The sequence below is a fragment of the Agelaius tricolor genome, unplaced genomic scaffold (assembly GCF_023055355.1).
Source record: "Agelaius tricolor isolate 1412-34295 unplaced genomic scaffold, bAgeTri1.0.p SCAF_2, whole genome shotgun sequence".
Lineage (NCBI taxonomy): Eukaryota > Metazoa > Chordata > Aves > Passeriformes > Icteridae > Agelaius > Agelaius tricolor.
In genome coordinates, this window is record NW_027269262.1 from 61,709,366 (window position 1) to 61,731,207 (window position 21,842).

Genomic DNA, 21,842 nt, shown 5'->3' on the forward strand with positions numbered 1-21,842 from the left:
CTAAATGATCACTTCATTTATGATACAGAGGGGAAGGGAAGGGGAGAGGAGAGGTACAACTGCTTCCTGCTGCTTCTAGGCAAGACTTGTGGAACACAGTGGAAGTCTATAGACAGGTTATGCTCTCAATAACAAGGTTAGTGGAGTTTATCTCAGCTGTCTTCTACTTACCCTGTTGGCTTTAGATACTGAAGAGAAAACAGTCTTCTGAAGAGAAAATACTCTTCTGACAAATGAAAACAGAGGAACCATATGTTGGATGTGGTAGGTTTTTCAGTTGCTAGGTTTTCCAGTGTGCTAGGTTTTTCAGCCCAGTGGGCTTGCCTGATTTGTCACAGAACTTCATGGGACTGATACACCAAAATGAGACTTTTGTTGAAATTAAACTATTTTTTTCCCCACTGTCTTAACTGGAGAGATAAACTCTCTGCAGCTTTTGTCCTGTACCTTGGTGTTCTCTGTGCTTTTCTGGAGTCATTATCTCTCCTTCTGCTATAAAGCCATGGTTTTCATTCAATCCATCCCAACTGATGGATGGAGTCCTCCTCTGCCTCCCTTCCACCACTGTATAGAAGTTACCAAGTACTCTGCTTCTCTTCATCACCAAGTAACAGTGTGAGCTGAGGTTTAGGTTTTCTCTTATGTCTTCATAAGAAAGTAACTGGCCTTTTCCCTCCAGAATCTCTTGCCTTTAATTCCTGCTTTATTTCCTGTGCTGCTTGATAAAGAAACAGAAATAAAGAGTTAAAACTATTTTTTATAAAAATGCCTATGCTAGGATTCTGTGTGGGAACAAAAACTTAGGACTAGCTTTAAATAATTTTTATGTGTGTGTTTAGCTTCTTCTGTTTGTGTGCCAGTTGCTACAGTGTCCCTTAAAGAAACTGTTAAATATCAGACCAATGGGATAGAACTTTGTGATAACTCTTATTATTATAAACTTTCAAAAACCAACCAGCCAAACAAAACAAACTCTTCCCTCTCTGACTTGCCATTTCTGATTTGAGATACATCATATTTTCAGACCCTGGGTTAGAAAATTACAACCACATAAATGTCTCCTTTTTGAAGTCAATCACAGTGGGTTGACTCTCCAATACCAGGAATACTCCTTTTAGTTTAATGGTGGCTGTCACTGAGTGAAAAATTAATAAATAGTTTTGAATCCCTTTTTTTTTTTCTACAGGTCCTTCTTCAGCTTAAACCAAAGTATTTTCAAGTATTAATCAGGGTTTCTTTCAAAGTTGAGGAGGAATGGAAATGTGTTGTGAACAATCCTTCCTTGGCCCCTTTCAGAAGCTGAGTTTACCAGATCATTTTCACAGAACTTGTTTGCCCATGAATAGAATTAGTAGACCTAACCCATTTGAGCAGTGGTCATATACCCTCAATATTGAGCTGAGATTATTCAAAATCTTGTGGGAGAGTTCACCAAATCCAAATGATTTACTGCCCCTTTCTACTATAAAAATTATTTTTACTATACTCAGCTCAGTACTGAGCAACAATCAGCAGCTGGATTTAACTGAAATCAGGTGAACAAGAAGCAGGGTTAACAATGTTTTTAACAGCTCCGTTTTCCCTTTGCATCTTCATTTCTTGATTTCTTCCTTCCTGTCTTGCCATCATACACTGTGTTCACAGCTGGTCTGGATTCCTAGGAGAGCCACCAGTACTGCCCTGAGCTATTTATGGCTGGAAACCTAAGACATGGCACAGAGTTATCTCCCCATTTCCTCTCTTATTCACTTGATTTAGAAAAAACTCCAAAGGTGCTACCTGATATGATTGTTTAGCTGGTCTTAGGAGAACAAGTTGAACAATGTCTTGGGATTTTAGAAGAATCTTCCTGGTTTTTTTTGAGTAAAAGACAATATTTCAGTAATTGAGGAAAACAGATACATTTTTCTCTTCTAAGAGGAAGTAGTCAAAGGAGACCACAGATACAACTTCACTCACTGTGGACAAAGAAATGTACTTAAAACTTCCAGTTGTTATAAACATACTTAACCATTACTGCTCAATGCTAAAGTAAGGATGAATACAATAAATTCATCTTCTTATTGAAAACTGACTAATTTTTCTTTTTATAAAAGTAACACAGGATATTTTAGATTTTTTATTCATTGTTCTGTTGCATTGCAGAACCTATTAGATTGATTAGTGCATTAAAGCAGGAGACATAGGAGCCTCACAAAGATGAAATGTTTTAAGTCCTAGATACTAACTTCCTTTTATTTACTTTGTTCAATAAATATGATGAAATGGGAAAACTCAGAATGCCTTGAGGATGATTGCTCTGGTCTGTCAGTTTTCTGTTTATTAGTGTTCGAATTCAGAGAACTACTAAAAAAATTCAAGAAGGTTTGCCCAGATTGAAAAAAAAAATAAAGAAAACAAAACAGAAAAAAACCAACCAAGCCTTCCTTGACAGTAAAATTAGAATATAGCTGGACCTTGCTTTGTCTCATTTAATTTGCCTTATCATATCATTACAGAGAGAAAAAACTTCACTGGTTACAGTAAAAGTCCAGCCTAGAAAGCTAATCTAGTTGCTAGCATGGAAGAGTCTCTGAAGTAATATGCAGGTTCTAGGAGGATTTATCTGGAGCTAAGTAACTAAAGAAAATAATTAAGTTATTTCTTGGATTGACTGGGCCTAATAAATTGTTAAAACAATCAAGCTAAAGATAAGTTGTTGGCACAGGCAGATCTTTGAAGGTGAAGCACTTGATTTTGGTGGGGAGGGCAGTAGTCAGGGCAGGGATTGGACAGCCACCAAACAGAGGAAGAATAATGTAAGTACTTGATTGTGGATCTGTGTGAGAGGTGTAACACAAGAATCAGAAAGCACAGGAGGAAAAGACTGGAGTAGGAATGAGGAAAATGAACAAGATGGATTGAAAGAAAGGGACTCAACAACAGAAGGGTATAAGCAAAATAAAGAGAAGGAAACATTTCTGTAGTTGCTTTTTCCTGCAGAAAAAATCGGAAAGATTTTTGATCAAAGGAAGAGATGTTCTGGAGCAAGTCAGATTTCTAGCCAGCTAGTCATGTAACTACATGAGGAAGTGCAGTTGTTTTTCTAGCACTGTAATTTTAAGTTTAAACAGGAAATATGATGCAATTGAGAAAGTTCTCATCTATTTTAAGTCAGGAGTGAGGTATGATGGAGCCTTTCAGTTATTGAAGGTATAAAAAAATGTATTTCAATTTAAATAATAAACCATGCAGTGCAATATCTGTCTTTTTAAAATATTTTCAGGTGTGAAAAATAAAATAAAACTAAAATCTAGCCTTTCCTGGCAAAGATCAGAATAGCAGAATAATGGGGATTTTTTAAAATAAAGTACAAAAGAATATTTAAAAATAAAAGAAACTGAAGGCGTCTTGCATTACAAATCAGAATCTAAGAGAAACTGCTAGGGAGTTATTTCTTTCCATACACCGTGTAGCAAGAAGGAGTGAGAGCTTTCATAGCATTTGCTATTAGTTGAAAAGCAAATGATTGTCATCCAAGGTTCACTTTTAACCCCAGGTAAGTAGACAAATCATCTAAAAATACTCTTTTTGCCTGTGGGAATATTTTGAAGCACAGAAGACTTATAGCAGTGATAAAAGAGAGTTGCAGCGTCCTGTGATTTCCCCATAAGCAGGAAATCATTACTTATAGATACCTCAAATTCTTATGAATTCAGAGATCCAACAAATCTTGTGTAAAGCAAGCTCCAAGTAAAAGCCTGGATGTATCTAAGTTATTCAGATAAAAGCTGTATTTCCCTACACTCTTTGCAGTTACTAAGTTATGGTTGGACTCCAAGACGCCAGGTTATAAATCTCTGTAAGGGGTTGTGTTTTCTTTTTCAAAAGGCAGAAGGCTAAGACAATGACCCAGAACCAGGAATTTTCAGGAATAACTAGTAATTTTTAATGTTTGGGTGTTGGTATTTGAGATACTCTGGCAGTAACAGGGTAGGGGGAAATAGATTACCAAATTATATTATTGTTCATATGGCCAATTTCAGCCCTGATTGTGCACTGAGCAGGGCTTTGAATAGGACTGCAGAGAAACTTGGGTGAGGGAAAGAAGGTTTGGAAAGATGTGAAAGCATGTGATGAAGTAGTGTTGTGTTCCTCCAAGTAGTACCTGTAGGACAACTGATGTGCTGCAAGTTTGGTCTCTAAGGTTATGGCACATTTTAACCTTCCTGTATCTTGCAGTACTGGTTAACATATTTAAATTTGTGTTCTGGTACATAAACTGCACTTCCTTCAGCCTGCCTGCAGCATTTGAAAAGCAGCCCCCTTCAAGGAAAACAAAAAAGGTGGGGAGGAAGTGTAAAGAGAGATAGACCCACATTTTTGCCTGTGTATATGAATGGTTTTTTTAATTTGTACTTTTTTACTTCATAGATTGTTAGTGAAAGAGTTAGTGTTACTTCATAGATTGTAGTGAAAAGACATTTTTGAAGCAAAATAAAGTCCTGAAGGCTGGAAGCAAAGTGGAAATGCTCTTGTATTTTTCCTAAAGGCTTTGGTATACATTAAAATAGGGATAATTTGAGATTTTTGGGTATGAACAAAAGAGTGCAAGAGAAGGAGAAGAAAGAAATAGGATAATGTGAGAATCAGTGAAAACTAGTCTTGTTTTTCAGAGTTTTGGGGCTGCAATTCTTCATGTATGGACTTGGTCTGACCAGCTGCTACACGTGTGCTGTGGGATAGCAGCTGCCTTTTTGTGCATCTTTCTCAGTGATGGTGCTTTTGATTGTTACCAGTTTTTATCAAGTCGTATGTACAATTAAGTGAAGTTGAGACTCATTACTGTTTTGTAGGTATGAATCAGCATTGCCTAGAAAGAAGCTGGAGTTTAGCTGGTATGAAATGAGAAACTGTAAATGCAATATTATGTTGATGAAAACACTTTTAACCATTACCTCAAAGTATTTTCTTCTTTTTCTTTAAGAGGTGAAGGCACGAATACTCTTGGCACTTCTAGAATATACAGGTAATTTTGCTTGTTTTGGGAGGGAGGGAAGTGAATGTGGATGGTTTGAGATATTTCTTGCTTTTGAACAGAAATACTGTGTTTACATTAAGAGGGAAAATCTCAGATATGATAAAACCTGATAATCAGCAACTTCATCCCTCTGTTTAGAGTAAGGATTCCTGAAGAATGCAGTTTCAGATATTTTTAACAAGCACTGCACTTTGCTTTTTTTCAATGCAAAATACCTTATCTGGTCATTTACTCTAGATCTTGGCAGATAAAGTAAGTACTAAACACTCAGCTTTAGCACAGTGTCTCAGCTGTCTTTCTTCTTTGGGCGTTTCCTTATTTGCTGTTTTTCTTTTCATTCCCATCTGTTTCCAGATTTATATTGCTGTTTTAACCCGTGCCTTTCCTTTTATCTATTTTTAGAGAATATTCAAGTTCCTTCTTTCTGGAAGGACTCTGATTATTCTCTATATTAATTCTACTATCATACCATATAGCATACAGCTTAAAATACACAAAATAGGGATGTGTGTCTGCAAAATTTATGTCACTGAATTGGTATTTAAAAAAATATCTATGGCACAAGTTTCCCTGTAGTTTGTAGGTGCCTAAATGTTCAAGTAGGCAGTCCAATTTAACTGTAAAAGCTCATTATTTTGACCATCTTACAGCACTACATGAATGTGTGATTTAATTATTTTTTTGTTATGATATGCAAAAACTATTTTATAAAGGGAATTATAATCTTTCTTTGTTGTCAGACTTCTTCAAAATATTAGAAAAGTTTTTAGTAATTCCTCCTTTATCCTAAAATAGGAAGTGAGTTGAGAAAATGTCCTAGACTTGATTTTTTAAAAGTAGTTTTCCCTATTTATGTTGTTTTATAACTTGGTAAACTGTCTGGTTTATTTTGTATAAAAATATTTTTGTAAAAGGACCCCAAAGTGCTCTTGTGTTCATTATCTGATGTTCAAGTAGTATTAAATGAGATTCAGAAATGTGTTTGAGACACAGGAGGGCTGCTTCAGAAGCAGGAAATAGAGAGGAAGCCAGCTGCTGTTAGAAAGAGAGAGATAAAATAGAGCAAAGCGAGGAAACAATGTGTGTTAGGCTCAAATCCTGAGCACTGTTGGAATATTGGGAAGGTTTTTGACCGTGGAGAAGCCAGTGGGATTTTTGAAGCTGGAGATGTGTGTAGTTTTTAAAGATGAAAATCTCTGTTCTGGATTTGCACAACTTGAGAGAGAGGTTGATTTGAACAATCAAAAAAACAACAACAACAAAACCAAAAAACCCAACAACAACAAAAACCACTGAGTCATAGTGCATAAACAGTAGTGATTTGGCCATTTTTGGAAAATATTCCCAAGGTTCAGAGAAACTGTCGAATAGAAATGATAGCAAAAGAGTGTTTACTACTATCAATAGCTGAGGAAAAGACTGAAGAAGATCTCAGAGGAAAATAGGCAGAACAAGGTTACTTTGAGAAATATTTGAAGTCCAAAAAGCATATTTTAAAATTTGGTAGTAACTTTGTGACTACCAAATAATTTCTGCTGACTTATCCAGTCATCAGAATTCTTGTCAGCTCCATAGAAAAGGTGGAAAAGGACCTAAGCCTCTTAGAGGCAGAGCAATCTAGTAGCAAAGACAAATATTTTAGGCTTCAGAAAGACCTCTGTATCATCTGATCTGCTTCTCTTGCTCTGAGAAAGATTAAGTCTACCTGTACCATTGTGATTGATGTTTGCCTAACAGCTTATAATGATAAAATTACTTGAAGACCTTCAGAAAAGAGGACGGGAAAGAAGTGCTGAATATTTATCATCACAGTTTTGTTCTTTATTGGGAATATGTTTCCCTTTCTAATTCTTTTGACCTTTAACTAATCTAATACCTATGCCCTTCAGAATAAATTGGTGGGTTAGCTATTCCCTAATTTAAATCACCTGCTAATGTTCCATAGCTATCTACCTACAGACCTTTTCTGGACTTTTTTGGCACCATAAATCTCTGCTGTTTCCTGGATATGTGATGCTGCTCTGTACTTATTTTATAGATTCACATTCATATAAATTTTATTTGGATAGATTGTGTTCTGGTAACAATGCTGTGCTTTCCAGCAGACAGCCTTCATCTGCCCTCCCCAGCTGGTAGCTGTGGAATAGGCCAGATGATGCAGTCATGTTAAGAGCTTCTGAATGTCGTTGCTTTCTGGTGGACAGTAAATGTTTGTGGGCCCAGCTTGCTCTCACATTGCAGCAAAGAGATCTGACTTGCCTCCATTGTCCTGTGACATTAATAGTACATAGACTTTATGGCATGTACATTAAAATCTGGGAGAGAAATGTACATAGTTGATAAAGAAATACTTGAAATTCCAGATTTTAAATACACTCATATACAATTTTAGAATTAGGACATAATGTTTTAATGAGGAAAATGGCAAATTGGGTCATGGAGTACTATTAACTAGAGATAACATTAGGCTGTAAACTTGTAAATTGCTTGATATAAAAATGATGTGGTTTTAGATAAGGAATTCCAGTCTAGTTTCTTTGCTGTTAACTAATCTCTTGTTTAATTTTGCTTTTGGCTTTTACACCTTGCAGATAGCGAGATACAGCTGAGGCGGGACATGGTCTTCTGTCAGAGCCTGGTGGCCACAGTCTGCGCCTTTTCAGAGCAGCTGATGGTGGCCTTAAATCAGATGTTTGACAACAACAAAGAGTATGAAATGGAGACCCTGGAGGCCAGCAGAAGGTGGTTGGAACAGATTGCCAGTGCAGGTCTTCTCCTTCATTTCCAGTCCCTGCTCTCTCCAAACCTGGTAAGACTCCTCATGTCTCATGCTTGGTCAGATCCTCTTTTCGTTCCCTGAACCAGGGACATGGTTAAATAGTCTCAGATGTAAATCTGATTTTCTGTGTCCTTTTTGCTAATCTTGGTACTTAGCTGCTATTTGGAAAAGTTACAATTCCAATACTTACAGATTTGATACAGATAATTACAGCTCGGCTATGATATGGGAAATAAGTTTTCCACAAAGACAGTGTTCTGTTTGCTTTGAGTTAGCAGATAGTGAGTTTACCCTTGACTCTCCACTGCTGTTGTAGCTGTTCCCTAGGATTGAATGTAGTATTAGGTGATTAGCAGAACTTCATTTTGCAACTAGCAACAATACAAGATAAATAAAATACCTGGTTTATGTAATTTTATCACCCTTTTCCCTAAAAAAACTATAGGTGTATAGTTTTTGAAGGAGTCAACGTGCTGGTCTGTTTTGCTCCTGTCATATGGAAAATCCTTGTAGCCTGTCAGAGTAATTGGAAATCGACTGTTTCTTCACAAGGCTTGGCAAAGAGCCATGGCTTAAGAAACAATTAAAAATGGGACATGGCTTTGTAGTCCCTTAATCCTCACTTATCCAAAGTGTTTCTTTAGCTATTTAAGATGCTTCTCACTCTAGACTGGTTCCTGCTAACCAGAGGAACTGTGAAACAGTCTGCATAGCCTTTTCCATAACAGTCTTGTCTACCTCTGGAGTTGCTCCTTAAAAATAAAACTCCGTGTAAATAACAGATGATGTTCTTAGTATCAAACATGTTCTTTCCTCTCCTTGTCTGTCTTGGCACCAAATTGCTGACAAATTGACATAAGAAACCTTAGAAGCAGAAAAAACCAATACAGATAAAGGTATTTCTAAATCACAGCCATAAAGTCTCAGTCTATGCTATTGTTTGAGAGCCAGTGTGATCAACTGCCTCACAGGCAGCTGTGGTACATGGTTTGCATGGGTGTGTGCAGATACAATCAGGGCCTCAGAGAAACAGGGGAACTTTTTATCCACATGAGGAGCATGTGAAGAAGGCACTGTCTGGGAAGCTTGGAGTCATGTCTTGAGTCCTGGATGCTTTTTGACAACGTGTAGTAGCAACAGGTGGTACAATACTTAGAGCTCAAGAGTAAATTCCATTGGTGTCTGTCTAATGTTTTCCTTGTGCTTTGTTATGTTACCACAAAGAAATTGTTGTCTTTACAGCTCTGAATAATGATTTTTTTTTTCACTGCAGATTGCAGTGATTTCCTTTGTAGTGAAAATGTGTGCTACTCAACTGTTTTCACATAACCAGATATCTGCAATATGCATTGTCCAATTGAAAATTAAGTTCAGTCTTTTCTGCCTAACAGTTCTTAACCAAGGGAACTGTATTTAAAGGCAGTTTTTTACATACCTTCTCAGCACTGTTTGGCTTAAAAATGATCTGTGTTATTTTAAACAAGGGTATTTGAAGGAAATTACACTCATCATGGCCAAAGCTCAGCAAAGAATGAGCAGTTGTGCAAGAGTTTCCCACGCTGCTCTATGGTATTCAGACTATTCTGCTGATGAAATCACTCTGTCCATAGACTTCATAAATTGAACCAGAAGACAGATATTTCTAGCAGATTTGCTTTTTCATAAGTACACGGGGGAATGCTATTTCACTATATAGATCGGGGAAAATAATGGGGTTTTTTTCTTCTGTTCTATCATTCTGTAAACTATAATTTATTGTCAATTTATGGATAGCTATTATTCATGCCATCCTACTGTTTCTGTTTTTAGAGGGGGAAAAACACATGATTCTGATTTTCTTTTGGCTCTTGCTAATCTAAAGAGCCAGGGGAGGGCTGTATAAGGAATAGAATTGCTTTAAGTGATTATTGATTTAAGCTATAATTGGTCTGCATAGTTAACTCAAGATAAACATAATGTAGATTACTATTTTCCTTTTTAAAGGTTCAGTTAAATGTCTTGAGAAATCCTGGATCTCTTTAACTACCTCTTTAGCTCAGGGGTGCACAGAGTGAACTATAGGTGCAAATCAGAATATTGGCACATCTATGTACTTGATTTGTGCCTAGAGTTTTGCAGGTGAAGAGCAAGTCATCCTGAGCTGTAAATTCTCTCAGCTTCTGGTTCAATTATTGGTGCTTAGAGTGGACACAATAAACTCTTATATGTTGTTCAGGAGTGAAATCCTAAAACTATGGAAATTTTAGAAGAAAATTGCTAAAAACATTACAGTTTTCACATTTCCCTTCTATTGCTTTACAAGATAGATGTGGTGGCAAGACAAGGTGCTAAACTCTGGCGTCTTACAGAATAATGACAGAATGACTTGATTAAAAAAACATGAGAAATAATGGTAGCTATAAATTACCTATTAATTTACTGTATGGTGTGATAAAATTAATTTTAATAATCCTGAACTACTAATAAAAGGGAAAATGTGAATAGAAATGAAGAGATTTACCTCATCTAGGAGTTAAATAAGTTATACGCTGCAGCAGTGAATGTTATGCAACACTCTAGTTAATTTTATGTTCTGCTCTCTAATATTATTTCTGGTAGGGAAAACATCTGGCTGAGATGACCTTTCCAATTTTTATTTTGCCTTTTTTAGGCTGATGAACAAGCTATGCTAGAAGATACATTGGTTGCATTGTTTGACTTGGAAAAAGTTACGTTTTACTTCAGACAATCAGAGCCAGAACCACTAGTTGCAAGTGAGTAATTAATATCTGGGTTTTACTGGTTTTGTAACATTTTTTTGTTCCTAGAACATCACCTCCCACGGGGAATCTTATACAACTTGGAATTATGGAGAATAAGTATATGTATAGCTCTCCTGATACTCCTAAATGTGCTGAAATACTGCTATCATCGGTGACACTGCAGAATCATTATCTGGCAATGTCAGTAACCCTGGGGGCAAAATTGTTTGCTTAGCTGAATTTTGGGAGTATGAACATTGGGAGTGTGTGACTGCATCAGGAAAGTCCCTGGAAGACCCAGCTGTTGTTGAAGAAGCGTGTAAAAATAGCTTGAAGGTCTTGGTAGGGAAACACAGCTGATATGAGATGAAGGAGCATAAACCACATTTCATTTTGTTGTGTGAAAAATAAATGACTCTTTGAAGAGTTCCTTGAGAGGACAGGACAGGCACAATTAGGATCACTTTAAATTGGGCAAGAAGCTTTCTCTGAGACTGCTGCTGCAGATGATCAGGGTCCTGAACCCTGCCTCACAAAACTTGCCCAACTCAGCAGGAAAGGACCGTCTTTGCAGTCTGCTGTTCATACACTTTGCTCATTTTCAGCCATTCCTTTATTAATATATGTTCAGCCAGTAGATATTGTCCTGCAGTGAACTTTGTTTAGTGAGCAAAAAGGCCTCATTTTTTCCCTGTCTCATAAATCCCCTGGGAAGGGAGTAAAGCATGTCTGCTTCACATCAAGCCCTTCTGAAACAATTCCTTTGCTGGATTAAGACCACACTGGAGAGAACTTCTGCAATAACCAAAACCAGAGGACACAAAGCTGCTCCACAAAGCTGCCTCTGCTTGGGAGATTTCAGTAGCTCAGGGCTGATAGTCAGGTAGGATTTAGCCTGTGTAAGACCATAGTTATTTTGGTTTGATTCAAGTATGGCCCCTGCTCAGAGAGTTTTCAAAAGAAGCCCTGCTAAATCCAGTAACAACATGGAAATGCAGTTCCAGGAGGGCCTCCTAATGTGGAGTTAATGCTGTACCTATGTCATGAACCGTTCATATTGCAGGGTCTTTTAACTGAGGTGTCTGTGCTAATAAACAGGAACACCATGTGTTCAAGGATTGTAATGAGTTCTGTATTTTCTTTTGGTTTAAATGCTGCCACCACAGTCACTCTGACTATGTTTACACTAGTCGAGAACTGGCAAATTTTTTTTCAGTCATGATTCTGCATAATCTACAAGAGAAAAGAAGTATTTTCTTATTATCATAAATAGTGAAAATGTTCCTTTGTAATCCTTGAAATCTTTACCATTTAGGTGCAATGTGATTTATGCTCACAGTAAAAAAATCTATGTAGTAATAATATTAATACAAGTCACTATGTTTGTTGTTACCATTTTCAACTTGGAGACTCATCTGTGGAAACAATGTATAATGAAAAATACTGAATGTTGTGTCTGCTGTGATTTTTTTATCTAACTGCATGAGTTTTGTATGCAGCAGTTTCTGGAAAAGAATGTGTCGTTGCTTACAATCGAATTGTAACACTGGCTGTATTTTTAGATGTACCAATCACATACCAAGCAGAAGGAAGCCGGCAAACACTGAAGGTTTACTTCTACCTTGATGGTTACCACTTTGAACAGCTTCCACAAAGGCTGAAGAATGGAGGAGGATTTAAAATCCACCCAGTGCTTTTTTCACAAGGTAACTTGAGGTTAAATTCACCCTGCCCTGCTTTTTTCACATAATATCTACCTCTGTTTAAACTCCCACTTATTTACTCTGATTTGAATCCTTTGTAGACATAAGGGTACAATGCTTATATTTAGATGTTGTTTAATGTGGGCATTTTTTGAGGACTTTGAATTAAAATGTAAATTGAAGAAATTCGGATGTCTGTAATAGAAATTTATAACTATGCCTCTATTTTTTAAGTTTATGCCAGTGACATGATTTCAACCACAAAGAGTGAATCTTCATTTATCAATATTGTTTTGTTCTTTTTAGCCATTAATGGACAATAGTCAGACCATGAAACTTGCCCTTAAAAGTGTTTTGCTTTCAAATGCTATCGTAATTTTTTCCCATTACTTCATATTTGAGGACTAAATTGTTATCCCCCTGAGAATTCTGTCTCCTGAAAATGTTGTGAAGAGTTAAATAGCATTTTCAGGCTTGTGTAGTTATTGCTCTGCAAACATTACAAAGTGAGGAATGGTGGTGCTGATGCTCAGGCTGTTCATAAATTGCAGGCAGCCTGCATTAGCTGCAGTGTCATTACAGTCATCAGGAGTGTGAAGTTTGCTCCACTGAAATGGTGAATGTGAGCTGCTGATTGCCCTGAGCCACCTTTGATTTCACAGGGAGCTGAAAATACTCCACACCTTGTGAAAGGCTTCCAGGGTCTCTGTGGAATAGGCAGAAGTCAGGCATACAAATGAAGTTTTAGAGGGAAGCTTGGTCTCTGATAGACAAGGAGGATGTAAAAGAAAATAGTGCACCGAAACACAAATAAATAGATAAACTTGTAATAAAGTTAGAACACACAATTTTTAAAAAAATAAGATCTCTGGAGTTAGATTTTTAAACAAACTAATGAAGACTTCAGTGGTTTTCTTTTGAATAGATTGATTTCAGTCATAGGGAGAAACGAGTACACTGAGCAGGAGGCAAGTTTCAGAAGAGCAGACAAAAAAGCACTTGAGAGAGAACAGAAAATACCTTGGTTCAGCTGAATTCCTGGAAATGCTGGGTTTTTTTAGATTGGGGAGGGGATTTGGTGTGCTATGGGATTTATTAAGCAAAATTTTTTCCACTTCTGTTTCCAATAGCCAAAAAAAATTTGATTCTTAGGATAAGCATATCTGTAGTCAGATAAAGGATAAGGATCCATTCAAGTGTTTACAACTGCTTAATATTTTTCAGTAGAATGGAAAGTTTCTTCTTTCTTTATCATATCAAATGTCTTTAATTTTCAATGTGCATCCTCTAAAATAGTCCAACAGACTCCAAGAATAAGAAGTCCTGGATAAGTCTTTAAATCCTAGTGTAAAAATCATTGTTTTGCAGGTTTTTTAACCTCATTAATGAGCAGATTGGGATTCTACTTTTCACTTTTTTCCTATGAGGTTTGGCTGACCTGCCATCAAACTAACTCAGTAGATTCCCATCTGTAACTGAAATTTATTAGCTACTAATGTAGAAATCTCAGTTAAGTTTCTTTGTGAAGTGAATTTTTGCTCCTCCAAGCTAACATAGGTAAGTTATTTCCTGCCTAAAATACTATGGCTGATGTTATTTTCAAATGGAACATTTAGAAAATCATGATTTTGGGATACTTTGTCAAAGGCACAGGTCAGTGCACATCAGACTGTTTATCTCTGTGTTTCTCTATTTGGAGTGTCATAGCTCCATGCCTAAAATTACAAGTCAACATTTAGCATGATTTGCAGTATACTATTTTTGTTGTTTACCCAGGCTGTATTATCTATCTCTCCATCTGTAAAAAACAGTTTTGTTCAACCATATACCCAAATGTGTACACATTCAAAAGGATCCTGGCTTGCAGGACTGGGGCTGTTGAGATACTGCTATTGGCATTTAGATTTCTCTATTTCCTTCATTAGACTTAAGATCCTGACAATAAATTTAAAGACACTATTTAAAATGAAAATTCTGTTCATTTAAAATTGTTACATAGTGTCTTAATTATATATAGCTTTAAATTTTTTTTTAGTTCTTCATAGAGTGTTAGAATAATTCAGATGGGGAGGGACCTCAGGAGACCTCTGTTCCAACCTCCCACTCGTAAGAGCAACAGCTGCAGCATGAAACCAGGTGGCTTGGGTGTCTAACAAGTAGGATCTTGCAAGCACTCAGGGACAGAAACTGTAAAACTTCTTGGGCAGCCTGTTACTCTACTTGACTGCCCTAGTGGTGAAAAAGTTTTTTCTTTCTATTGAGTTGAAATGTCTCTTGTTTCAATTTGTGTGGATTGTTGGCTTGTACCATTGTGAAGAGCCTGGCTCTTTGTGTGGCCCTGCACTTGGTGCAATCCACTGCTTGTCCAAGTTTGGCATCAGCTGCAAACTTGTCTTACCTCTTCCATGTCGGTGATAAAGACACTGAACAGCAGAGATACCTGTGATGCCCTGCTCAGGCTGCACAGTAGTGGGCCCCTGGGCAGACCAGGTCCCATTAACCACTGATTCCACCTGTTCTTCCTGGTTGCTTTCCCAATTCTGTGCCTTCACACCATAATATCCTATCCTGGATTGAAGACTGCCATAGAAAACGTTTCTGTAAGGAAAGCATCCTTACAAAAGAACTTTCTAATGTACTGGGTAAAAAAACTGTTGAATCCTCCAGAGAGGGCAGGGACAAAGCAGACAGCATGGGAGTCCCTGCTGCACCTGTGAGCGTGGCCCCACAGAGGCAGAACTCTGAGAGCTCTGTGCTCCTGCCAGTCCTCACAGATGACTGAGTTTCCCGGTTGGATAATCTAATTGAATAAAACCAACTTCATGCCAGTAAAATAAGCAGTAGGGATTATCAATTCTGTTTGTGTTAACATGCTGTTATAAATTGAGTTCAGTGGATATTTTTGTTTGAGCTTTCTGGTGTGACTTAGAACCAAAGAAGATTCAGGTCTGACTGTTGAAACTTAATATTTTTTGCACAGAAGGAGAATTACAAACTGTGAAAGCACAGAAGGGGAGTGCAATTTGCATGTTCTTTCACAATGAATGAATTATTTATTAACTGGTCATATTAAGCAATACAAGCAGAATTAATATTCTGTGTGCGGCTGAAGCTGTAAGGCAGCAGCATGTTTCCATGAAAACTCTGCTTATGGCTTGCATTTTCTGATGGGGTGATGAGTTCTTAGAATGTGTTTGGATTTCTAAAGTGGCAGTGTTCCTAATTGTGAAGCCTTTAACGCTTCTCCACAAAAAAAATCATATTTCACCAAGATTTGAGGTCTATGTTTTAATGTGGTTGACCTCTTAATATGAAGATCTTAATATTTTCAGTCCTATTTTTCATGAGAATCCTCTCATTGAAGTTTCTGTTTAGTTCCTGAGTTCTTGTAGCAGTATTCATCCTTGGTTTGGTGGACACAGACAAGTATTTGACTTCACCAACCTTGAAAAGGAACTTCTAGGTAATTTTCAGAGATCCAGCAAAATTTGCTTTACTTGATCTAGAAGAAATTTTTCACATTATCAGTGACTATAACTGGAGGAACCTCTAGGTAATGAGTCCCACATCTCTGAGGTGCTCCACATCTCCCAAAATCAGGCTTCATGAGAAGTTATTAGGTCTCTCTGTGAAAGTTACATTGATCCTTCATTTCCATTACCCCAGCTTATTCTACTGTTTTCTTCCAGGATGTATCAGAATTAAACCTCACATTTGCATTCAAAAGGCAGGAGTACTTTAATTAGAGCAAAGGAACTCAAATTAGTGCTCTCTCTTCTATTTTCCACAGGGCAAGAAATATAATTTTTCTTGTAAATGAAATTTTTAAGAGAGATCTGTATGAATTTGATGACATATGGAAACAGCTCAGTGATTCACAGTAGGGTCACAGCCTCAGGGTTAAAAAGTAATTCACTTGTGTGTGAACAAAACTACAAAGAAGGCAATTATTAAATATTTAATACTGATCTCTCTCTTTTCCACTCTCCTTTCTCTTTTCACAGCATTGGAGAGCATGGAAGGATACTATTACAGGGACAGTGTCTCAGTGGAAGAATTTCAAGCTCAGATTAATGCTGCCTCACTGGAAAAAGTCAAGCAGTATAACCAGAAGCTACGGTGGGTAATAAACCAGCATTCCTGCAATTAGCTTACAGAGTTCTGTTTTTCAACTCAGTTTCTGTGACACAGCTTTAAACTGAAATCTGTTGTATGGTGATTGGCTTTAGGTTCATGATTGAGTAAGATCCAAGATTCATGATTCTGACTTTTTTGATTTCTGCACTGTTCAGTTACTTTTACAAAATTTTTTTATCCTGAAAGTTTTAGCTGTAATTGCCTCCAGGTTGTTGCAATAATGCATATAGAAAAGGAAAGGTCTACTTGATCACAAGTGGAGTATCAGAATTGCTATACATTATGATCTGATTTTATGGACTGTATTTACCTAATTTCTACAGAATAGGACTTGAAAAATAATGTTCTTTTCCTGCTCATTCTCCCCCCACCCCACCATACTAATGGGAATACAGACCTATTTGGATGTCTGCATCAGCAATGGCTATGGTTTACAGAGTGCATACTTGCCAGTGTTTGTAGAAATTATGCAGCTTTTGTATTTTGGTACATATTTCATTAAGGAGTTTCATTAAGACAGAATTTCTATTACACAAAATAATCTGTTACTTACGAAGTAAAGTAAGGAAAATGGCTACATAGATGACTCTTGTGTCTCCCTGTGTCTGTGCAAAACACCTGTTTGAGTATTCTTACTTGCCACATGAGTTGAAGAGTGCAAAGGACTGTGGTAAAACTACATCTATTCACTTCTAAAATTCTTGAATTGGATGGAAATGTCATTTCACCAGGACGATTAGGCAGTTTATAAAGGCAGCAGAGAACAGGAGTTAAAAAAAGCTCAAGGACAATGGAGAAGGGTGAAGAAGATAAATGAGGATCTCTTTGCAATTCCTTTACCTGTTGGTTCTCTCTGGAAGGTTTTCTTCATGGATCTTGCTAAATCATTTATCTTATTTGTTATTAAAGCAGTGGGATTTCTAGATTCTGTTTTAAACTAAGTACTGCTATAGCAAAAGTGATTTTAAAGCCAATTACATTCAGTAAGTATGGGATATTTCATTTTTCTGTGTGACATCTCTGTCTGCATTTGTACGTCAATGATAAATGTATTCCTTTAGTCTGTTTTCCATCTTCTTGTATTCACACTTCCTATTTGGGAAAAAAGTGCCTCCTGAATGTTTATGTGACAAGGTTTATGTTATAAATCAGTTTTCAGAGAACTTTGGTCATGCCAGTATTTGGCCTAGATGAAATCAGCTAGTTTTGGAAAGAGAGTCTATCAGTTAGACAAGGCAAGACGTTTTGTGTTGGTTTTTTTTTCTATGAATAGGACCAATTTAACCTCCCATGAAAATCCTTAAAATAAATTCTTCCTGACTCTATGCCCTAATGTTCCTTGACCTTGCTTACCTCATGAGTTAGGTCCTCCATTCATGCTGTGGCTATAATGAGGTACATTCCTCTTTACAGTGTTGTGATTCACAGCTCTGATGAGTTGCTAAGCTTCAAGACCTAGTTTTATAAGAAGTTACCATGAAAAACTTATCATTAACAAAAATTACCATGGGTATCTCTGCCCAGGCAGAAGAACAGGAAAAGAATTTTTGTTTTTTTCAGTTCTCTAATGTCTGACTAGAACATTCAGTAATTGATTTGTTTGCTTTCTGGTGAACTCTGCCCATTTCTTAAGTGCAGCACAAACAGCTTCAGGAAATAACTGACAAAATGTGAAGAGGAAAAACAGAAAAGCAGATGCTTCATTCTTGTTCTGCTATTTGCTAGCCTGTGTAGGTGTTTGGCCAGGAGAATCTAATGAAGTAACTACAGCGGCAAAAGATATTAACATTTGGGTAATTGCTCTAAAGAAAAAATAAAAAAAGGAAATTAAATATTCCCTGGAAACATACTCAAGTGCAATAATACTTCATGTGGAAGAAATCCACCATGCAGCACCTCTTAATCAATAGTAAAATAAGGCATCTAAGATAGAACCCATAAGCTGTTCTTTCTCCATAGAAAAGGAATGTGCTGCTTGCTTGTTTGATGACCATCTGATGACCATTTTATAATCTCTCCATCACTACAGCAGCCAAAAACAAGTGGGAGCAATGGCAATGGAAAAAGTGTGGGAGAAGAAAAAGTGTGGGACTAGTGGGAAAGAAAGCAATGTTTGGCAGTGACACTGCATCCCAGGCATCCATTGATGAGAACTCAGGAAACAAGTTCAATTTCTCTTATTCCTGAGTTAATAATGCTCCAATAATACTGTGAAATAAGAGACCCCTTGGTTGTGTGTGGTCCCAGCTGCAAACAGAGATGGTGGCCTAACTTGGTATGTACCCAAGCAGGAGAGTAAATTAAAAAATGAGTAGTGTCTTTGCTCAGCTACCTCTTCATTTCTTGCAGTAAAGTCTTGTTAAAGTTTCAGTACGTAAAATATTTTTGGGTGATGGATCTCATACAGATATGTGCTTCAAAAGGATTAATATACAGATTATTTATTTGAATGAATGAAAAGATGTATTAGGGAATTTTTAGTGGATTTTGGGAAGGATAGCCATTAAGTCAAAAAGCTGAACCTTTGCTTTTATTGCAGAGGTCATTCAGAACTCTGGAACTCTGACCAGCTTTTCTACAATATCAGAACTGATGCAATAAATCCAGGTGCAAACTTGTCCTCCTTGACACTGATTTGAGCATCATTGAAAAAGCTTCTGTCTTTCATGGTTCTTGCTTTGGGGCTTTTTCAAATACTACCTCAGCTATGAAATAGTCATTGATAAGATCATCATTTTTATGAGAATGCATGAAAGACAGTTGAAAATTGGTTATAGAATTTCATGCTTATGTGGAATGGAGGAAATGTTTCTCCATCTTCTGGAATGGAATTAACCCTAGCTATTTGAATCTTATTAGTAAAATAAAGGAACTTTTGTTCTAAGATGAGCTCAAGTTGAGTTCTCCTGCAATTCCTGAGGCAACATCCTCTATGCCAGCAGTATGTGGGAAGTGCTTTATTGAAATAAAAATGTTATTTAAAGAAAATCAACAAAACAACCAATACCTAGTTTATGAGATTTCAATCTTCTGAGAAATTTTCAGCATCTAACCCACAATTATTCTTAATCATGCTGGATTTTTTTTTCAAATTGCACTTATATTTATACTTCACCAATTCTGTTTCTGTGACACTGGTAAGGAAAATAAAGTTATGTTCAAATTCTGTTTGAGAACTGAGCTGGTGCTAGTAGTTGCCAGCAATGTAACTTGAACCTGATCAAATTGTTTGCTAATCAGGAACATCCAGTACATCCAAGTGCAAGTAATTAGGTCAGCAGAGATTTTTCAAGATCTTTATTACTATATGTTTGATAGCTCAGCAGTTGTCTTCTAATTTAGCAGCAGACTAAAAAGAACCTGTGTGTCTGACCACTATGGAGGTCAGTGTTAAGTGAGACCTTTCTGTATTCTCCTTCCTCCTTCCACTTGTCCCCATTTTCCTCCTTTGGTACTCCTTGACTTTCAAACAGGCTTTTTTCATCCTGAATCAATCCTTTTGCTGTTACAGATACCAGACATTATTTTGCTTCAATAGTGCAGGACACAATGGTGTTCAAATCCATAATTACTACAAATGCTGGTAGGATTAACAAAATCTCACAAATGCACTATATTTACTCAGACTGCTTAATTGATTTAAATATTGTCTTGCAAGTCTTGAGCCATGTAATTGTAAAAGCATGAAGGTAAACTTGAAGCAGTAATGCTTCAAAATTACAATTTAAGCATTATTTGTTTAAAATACATTCTGTCCTTTGAATATGGTCTTCATAACTGATAGAGATCTGTTTCCTGCAGCAGGGTTCAGTATGCTAGCTCTTACTGCATTGAATAGAAATAAATCTTATGGTCTGTGCTGTGATGGTCAGATTGGTTGTGATGCAAGCCTGTTGGAAGCTGGAGCAGACCATGACAGGTTAGCTGCATGGCCATAGCTCAGACAGTCTTTGGACTGAACAGTGACCTCCAAGTAAAACATTTAGTTGGATATGAGAACAGTTTTTATCCTTAGAGAAATAGGGTTTGGGATTAGCTTCCTGCAAAAAGTAAGCCATTTTTGAAAATGGACTTTCAGTGTCAGAATGAAAACTTCTGTAATGTTTGTCCAAGTTATCATAGGTTTGGACTTGCTGGCCCAGGATGAGAATTTGAGTGTGCAGTAGGAAAAAAAAAATCTTGCTTTTTCAGTCTTCCTATCTCTGTATTTGACATTTTATCAGATTAATCTTTTTTTTTTTTTTCCTTGCTGCTGGTGATGGTTTTTTTTAGGTTTTTTGTAGTGTGACTTCTCATTCTGGGTAAAAGGTGTCCCTCCTATGACATTCTATTAAAATGCAGTTTTCTACAGGTGCTTCTGGTTAGCTGCTTAATCAGAAAAGTCCAAGCGCATCTATGCCATAGGAGGTTTTTTCCTGGATACGTCTGTGCACGTAGGGGGTGCATCACAAAGGCAGAGAGGATGTTCAGGGCACAGGGCTTTCAGCAGGGTGCAGGGCTGTGGCTGTACCAAGCCTACTTCCAGCTTCTGTGTCTCTGCAGTGTGCTTTGCTTTCATTGCTGACTGCAAGGGCAAACTGTGGTGGTCTATAGGTGCTGAAAACTGCACATCAATAGACGTGCTTGGATTCCAAATCTGTTTATGCGTATCGTCTTTAGCTAATAAGAAATTAGAGAAATTAATGGTTTTTAGATAGATGAACAATTTTAATGCTTCTTCAGAAATGTATGCTCACATTTAGATATCTAAACCCCTTCAAAATTTGTTTTCTCATGTTATGGTGCAAGACTGGGAATGTACAGAGGAAATGAGAAAAATAATAGATGAAGGTGAGGTCAGGAGAGTTCTGCTTTTCCATTAATTTTCTCTTATCCTCAGCATGGCACTTTCTTGTGACACCCCTGATTATATGATGACCCAGTTCTTTACTCCAAAGATAGGATCATGCTGTGGGAAAGACAGCTGAGGGCTGCTGCACATCCCCACGACTGGTGTGGGTGTTAATTACCACTGGATAGTAATTAACTCGCCTGTGCATCAATAGAGAAAGAAAGTCTGGAAAAAATGTTCCTTCCTTCCTGCCTACCATTCTGTGTGATTTGGAACTATTCTTTGAAGTCAGCTGTGTCCAAGCTTATTGGCAGCTACTTCTGTACTCTGTTGTACAGCCATAATAGAAGAAAAATTAAAGCAAGCAGTAAAGGGGGGGGGAAAAAAGTGGATTTTGTTTGAGTTTTCTTGGGTTTTTGTTAGGTTTTTCTCCCTATGTTGCTGCTTTCTTGGATATCATTTTGGGAGGTAAATGCAAGTCTGTTATGCTAAGGAAGCAATTATAATCAGTGAATCTAACGACAAATGATTTAGCTAACTACCCTCATTACATTGAACATCTGATTACACTGAATGTAATATTTGTCATTTTAAAGAGTTTCGTTTACAATGTAACTTCAAACAATTTTTC

General features: G+C 37.1%; 1 protein-coding gene across 2 annotated transcripts in view; it reads left to right on the forward strand.

Annotated features, from left to right (window-relative positions):
- Positions 1 to 21,842, forward strand: part of PREX2 (phosphatidylinositol-3,4,5-trisphosphate dependent Rac exchange factor 2) — a 173,365-nt gene that overhangs the window by 110,621 nt on the left and 40,902 nt on the right. For both annotated transcript variants that reach the window (XM_071420634.1, XM_071420644.1), the window contains 5 exons: positions 4,967 to 5,008; positions 7,612 to 7,829; positions 10,450 to 10,552; positions 12,103 to 12,246; positions 16,248 to 16,362. In XM_071420634.1, the coding sequence (XP_071276735.1) occupies positions 4,967 to 5,008; positions 7,612 to 7,829; positions 10,450 to 10,552; positions 12,103 to 12,246; positions 16,248 to 16,362 (622 nt within the window). The remainder of the gene's footprint in view (positions 1 to 4,966; positions 5,009 to 7,611; positions 7,830 to 10,449; positions 10,553 to 12,102; positions 12,247 to 16,247; positions 16,363 to 21,842) is intronic.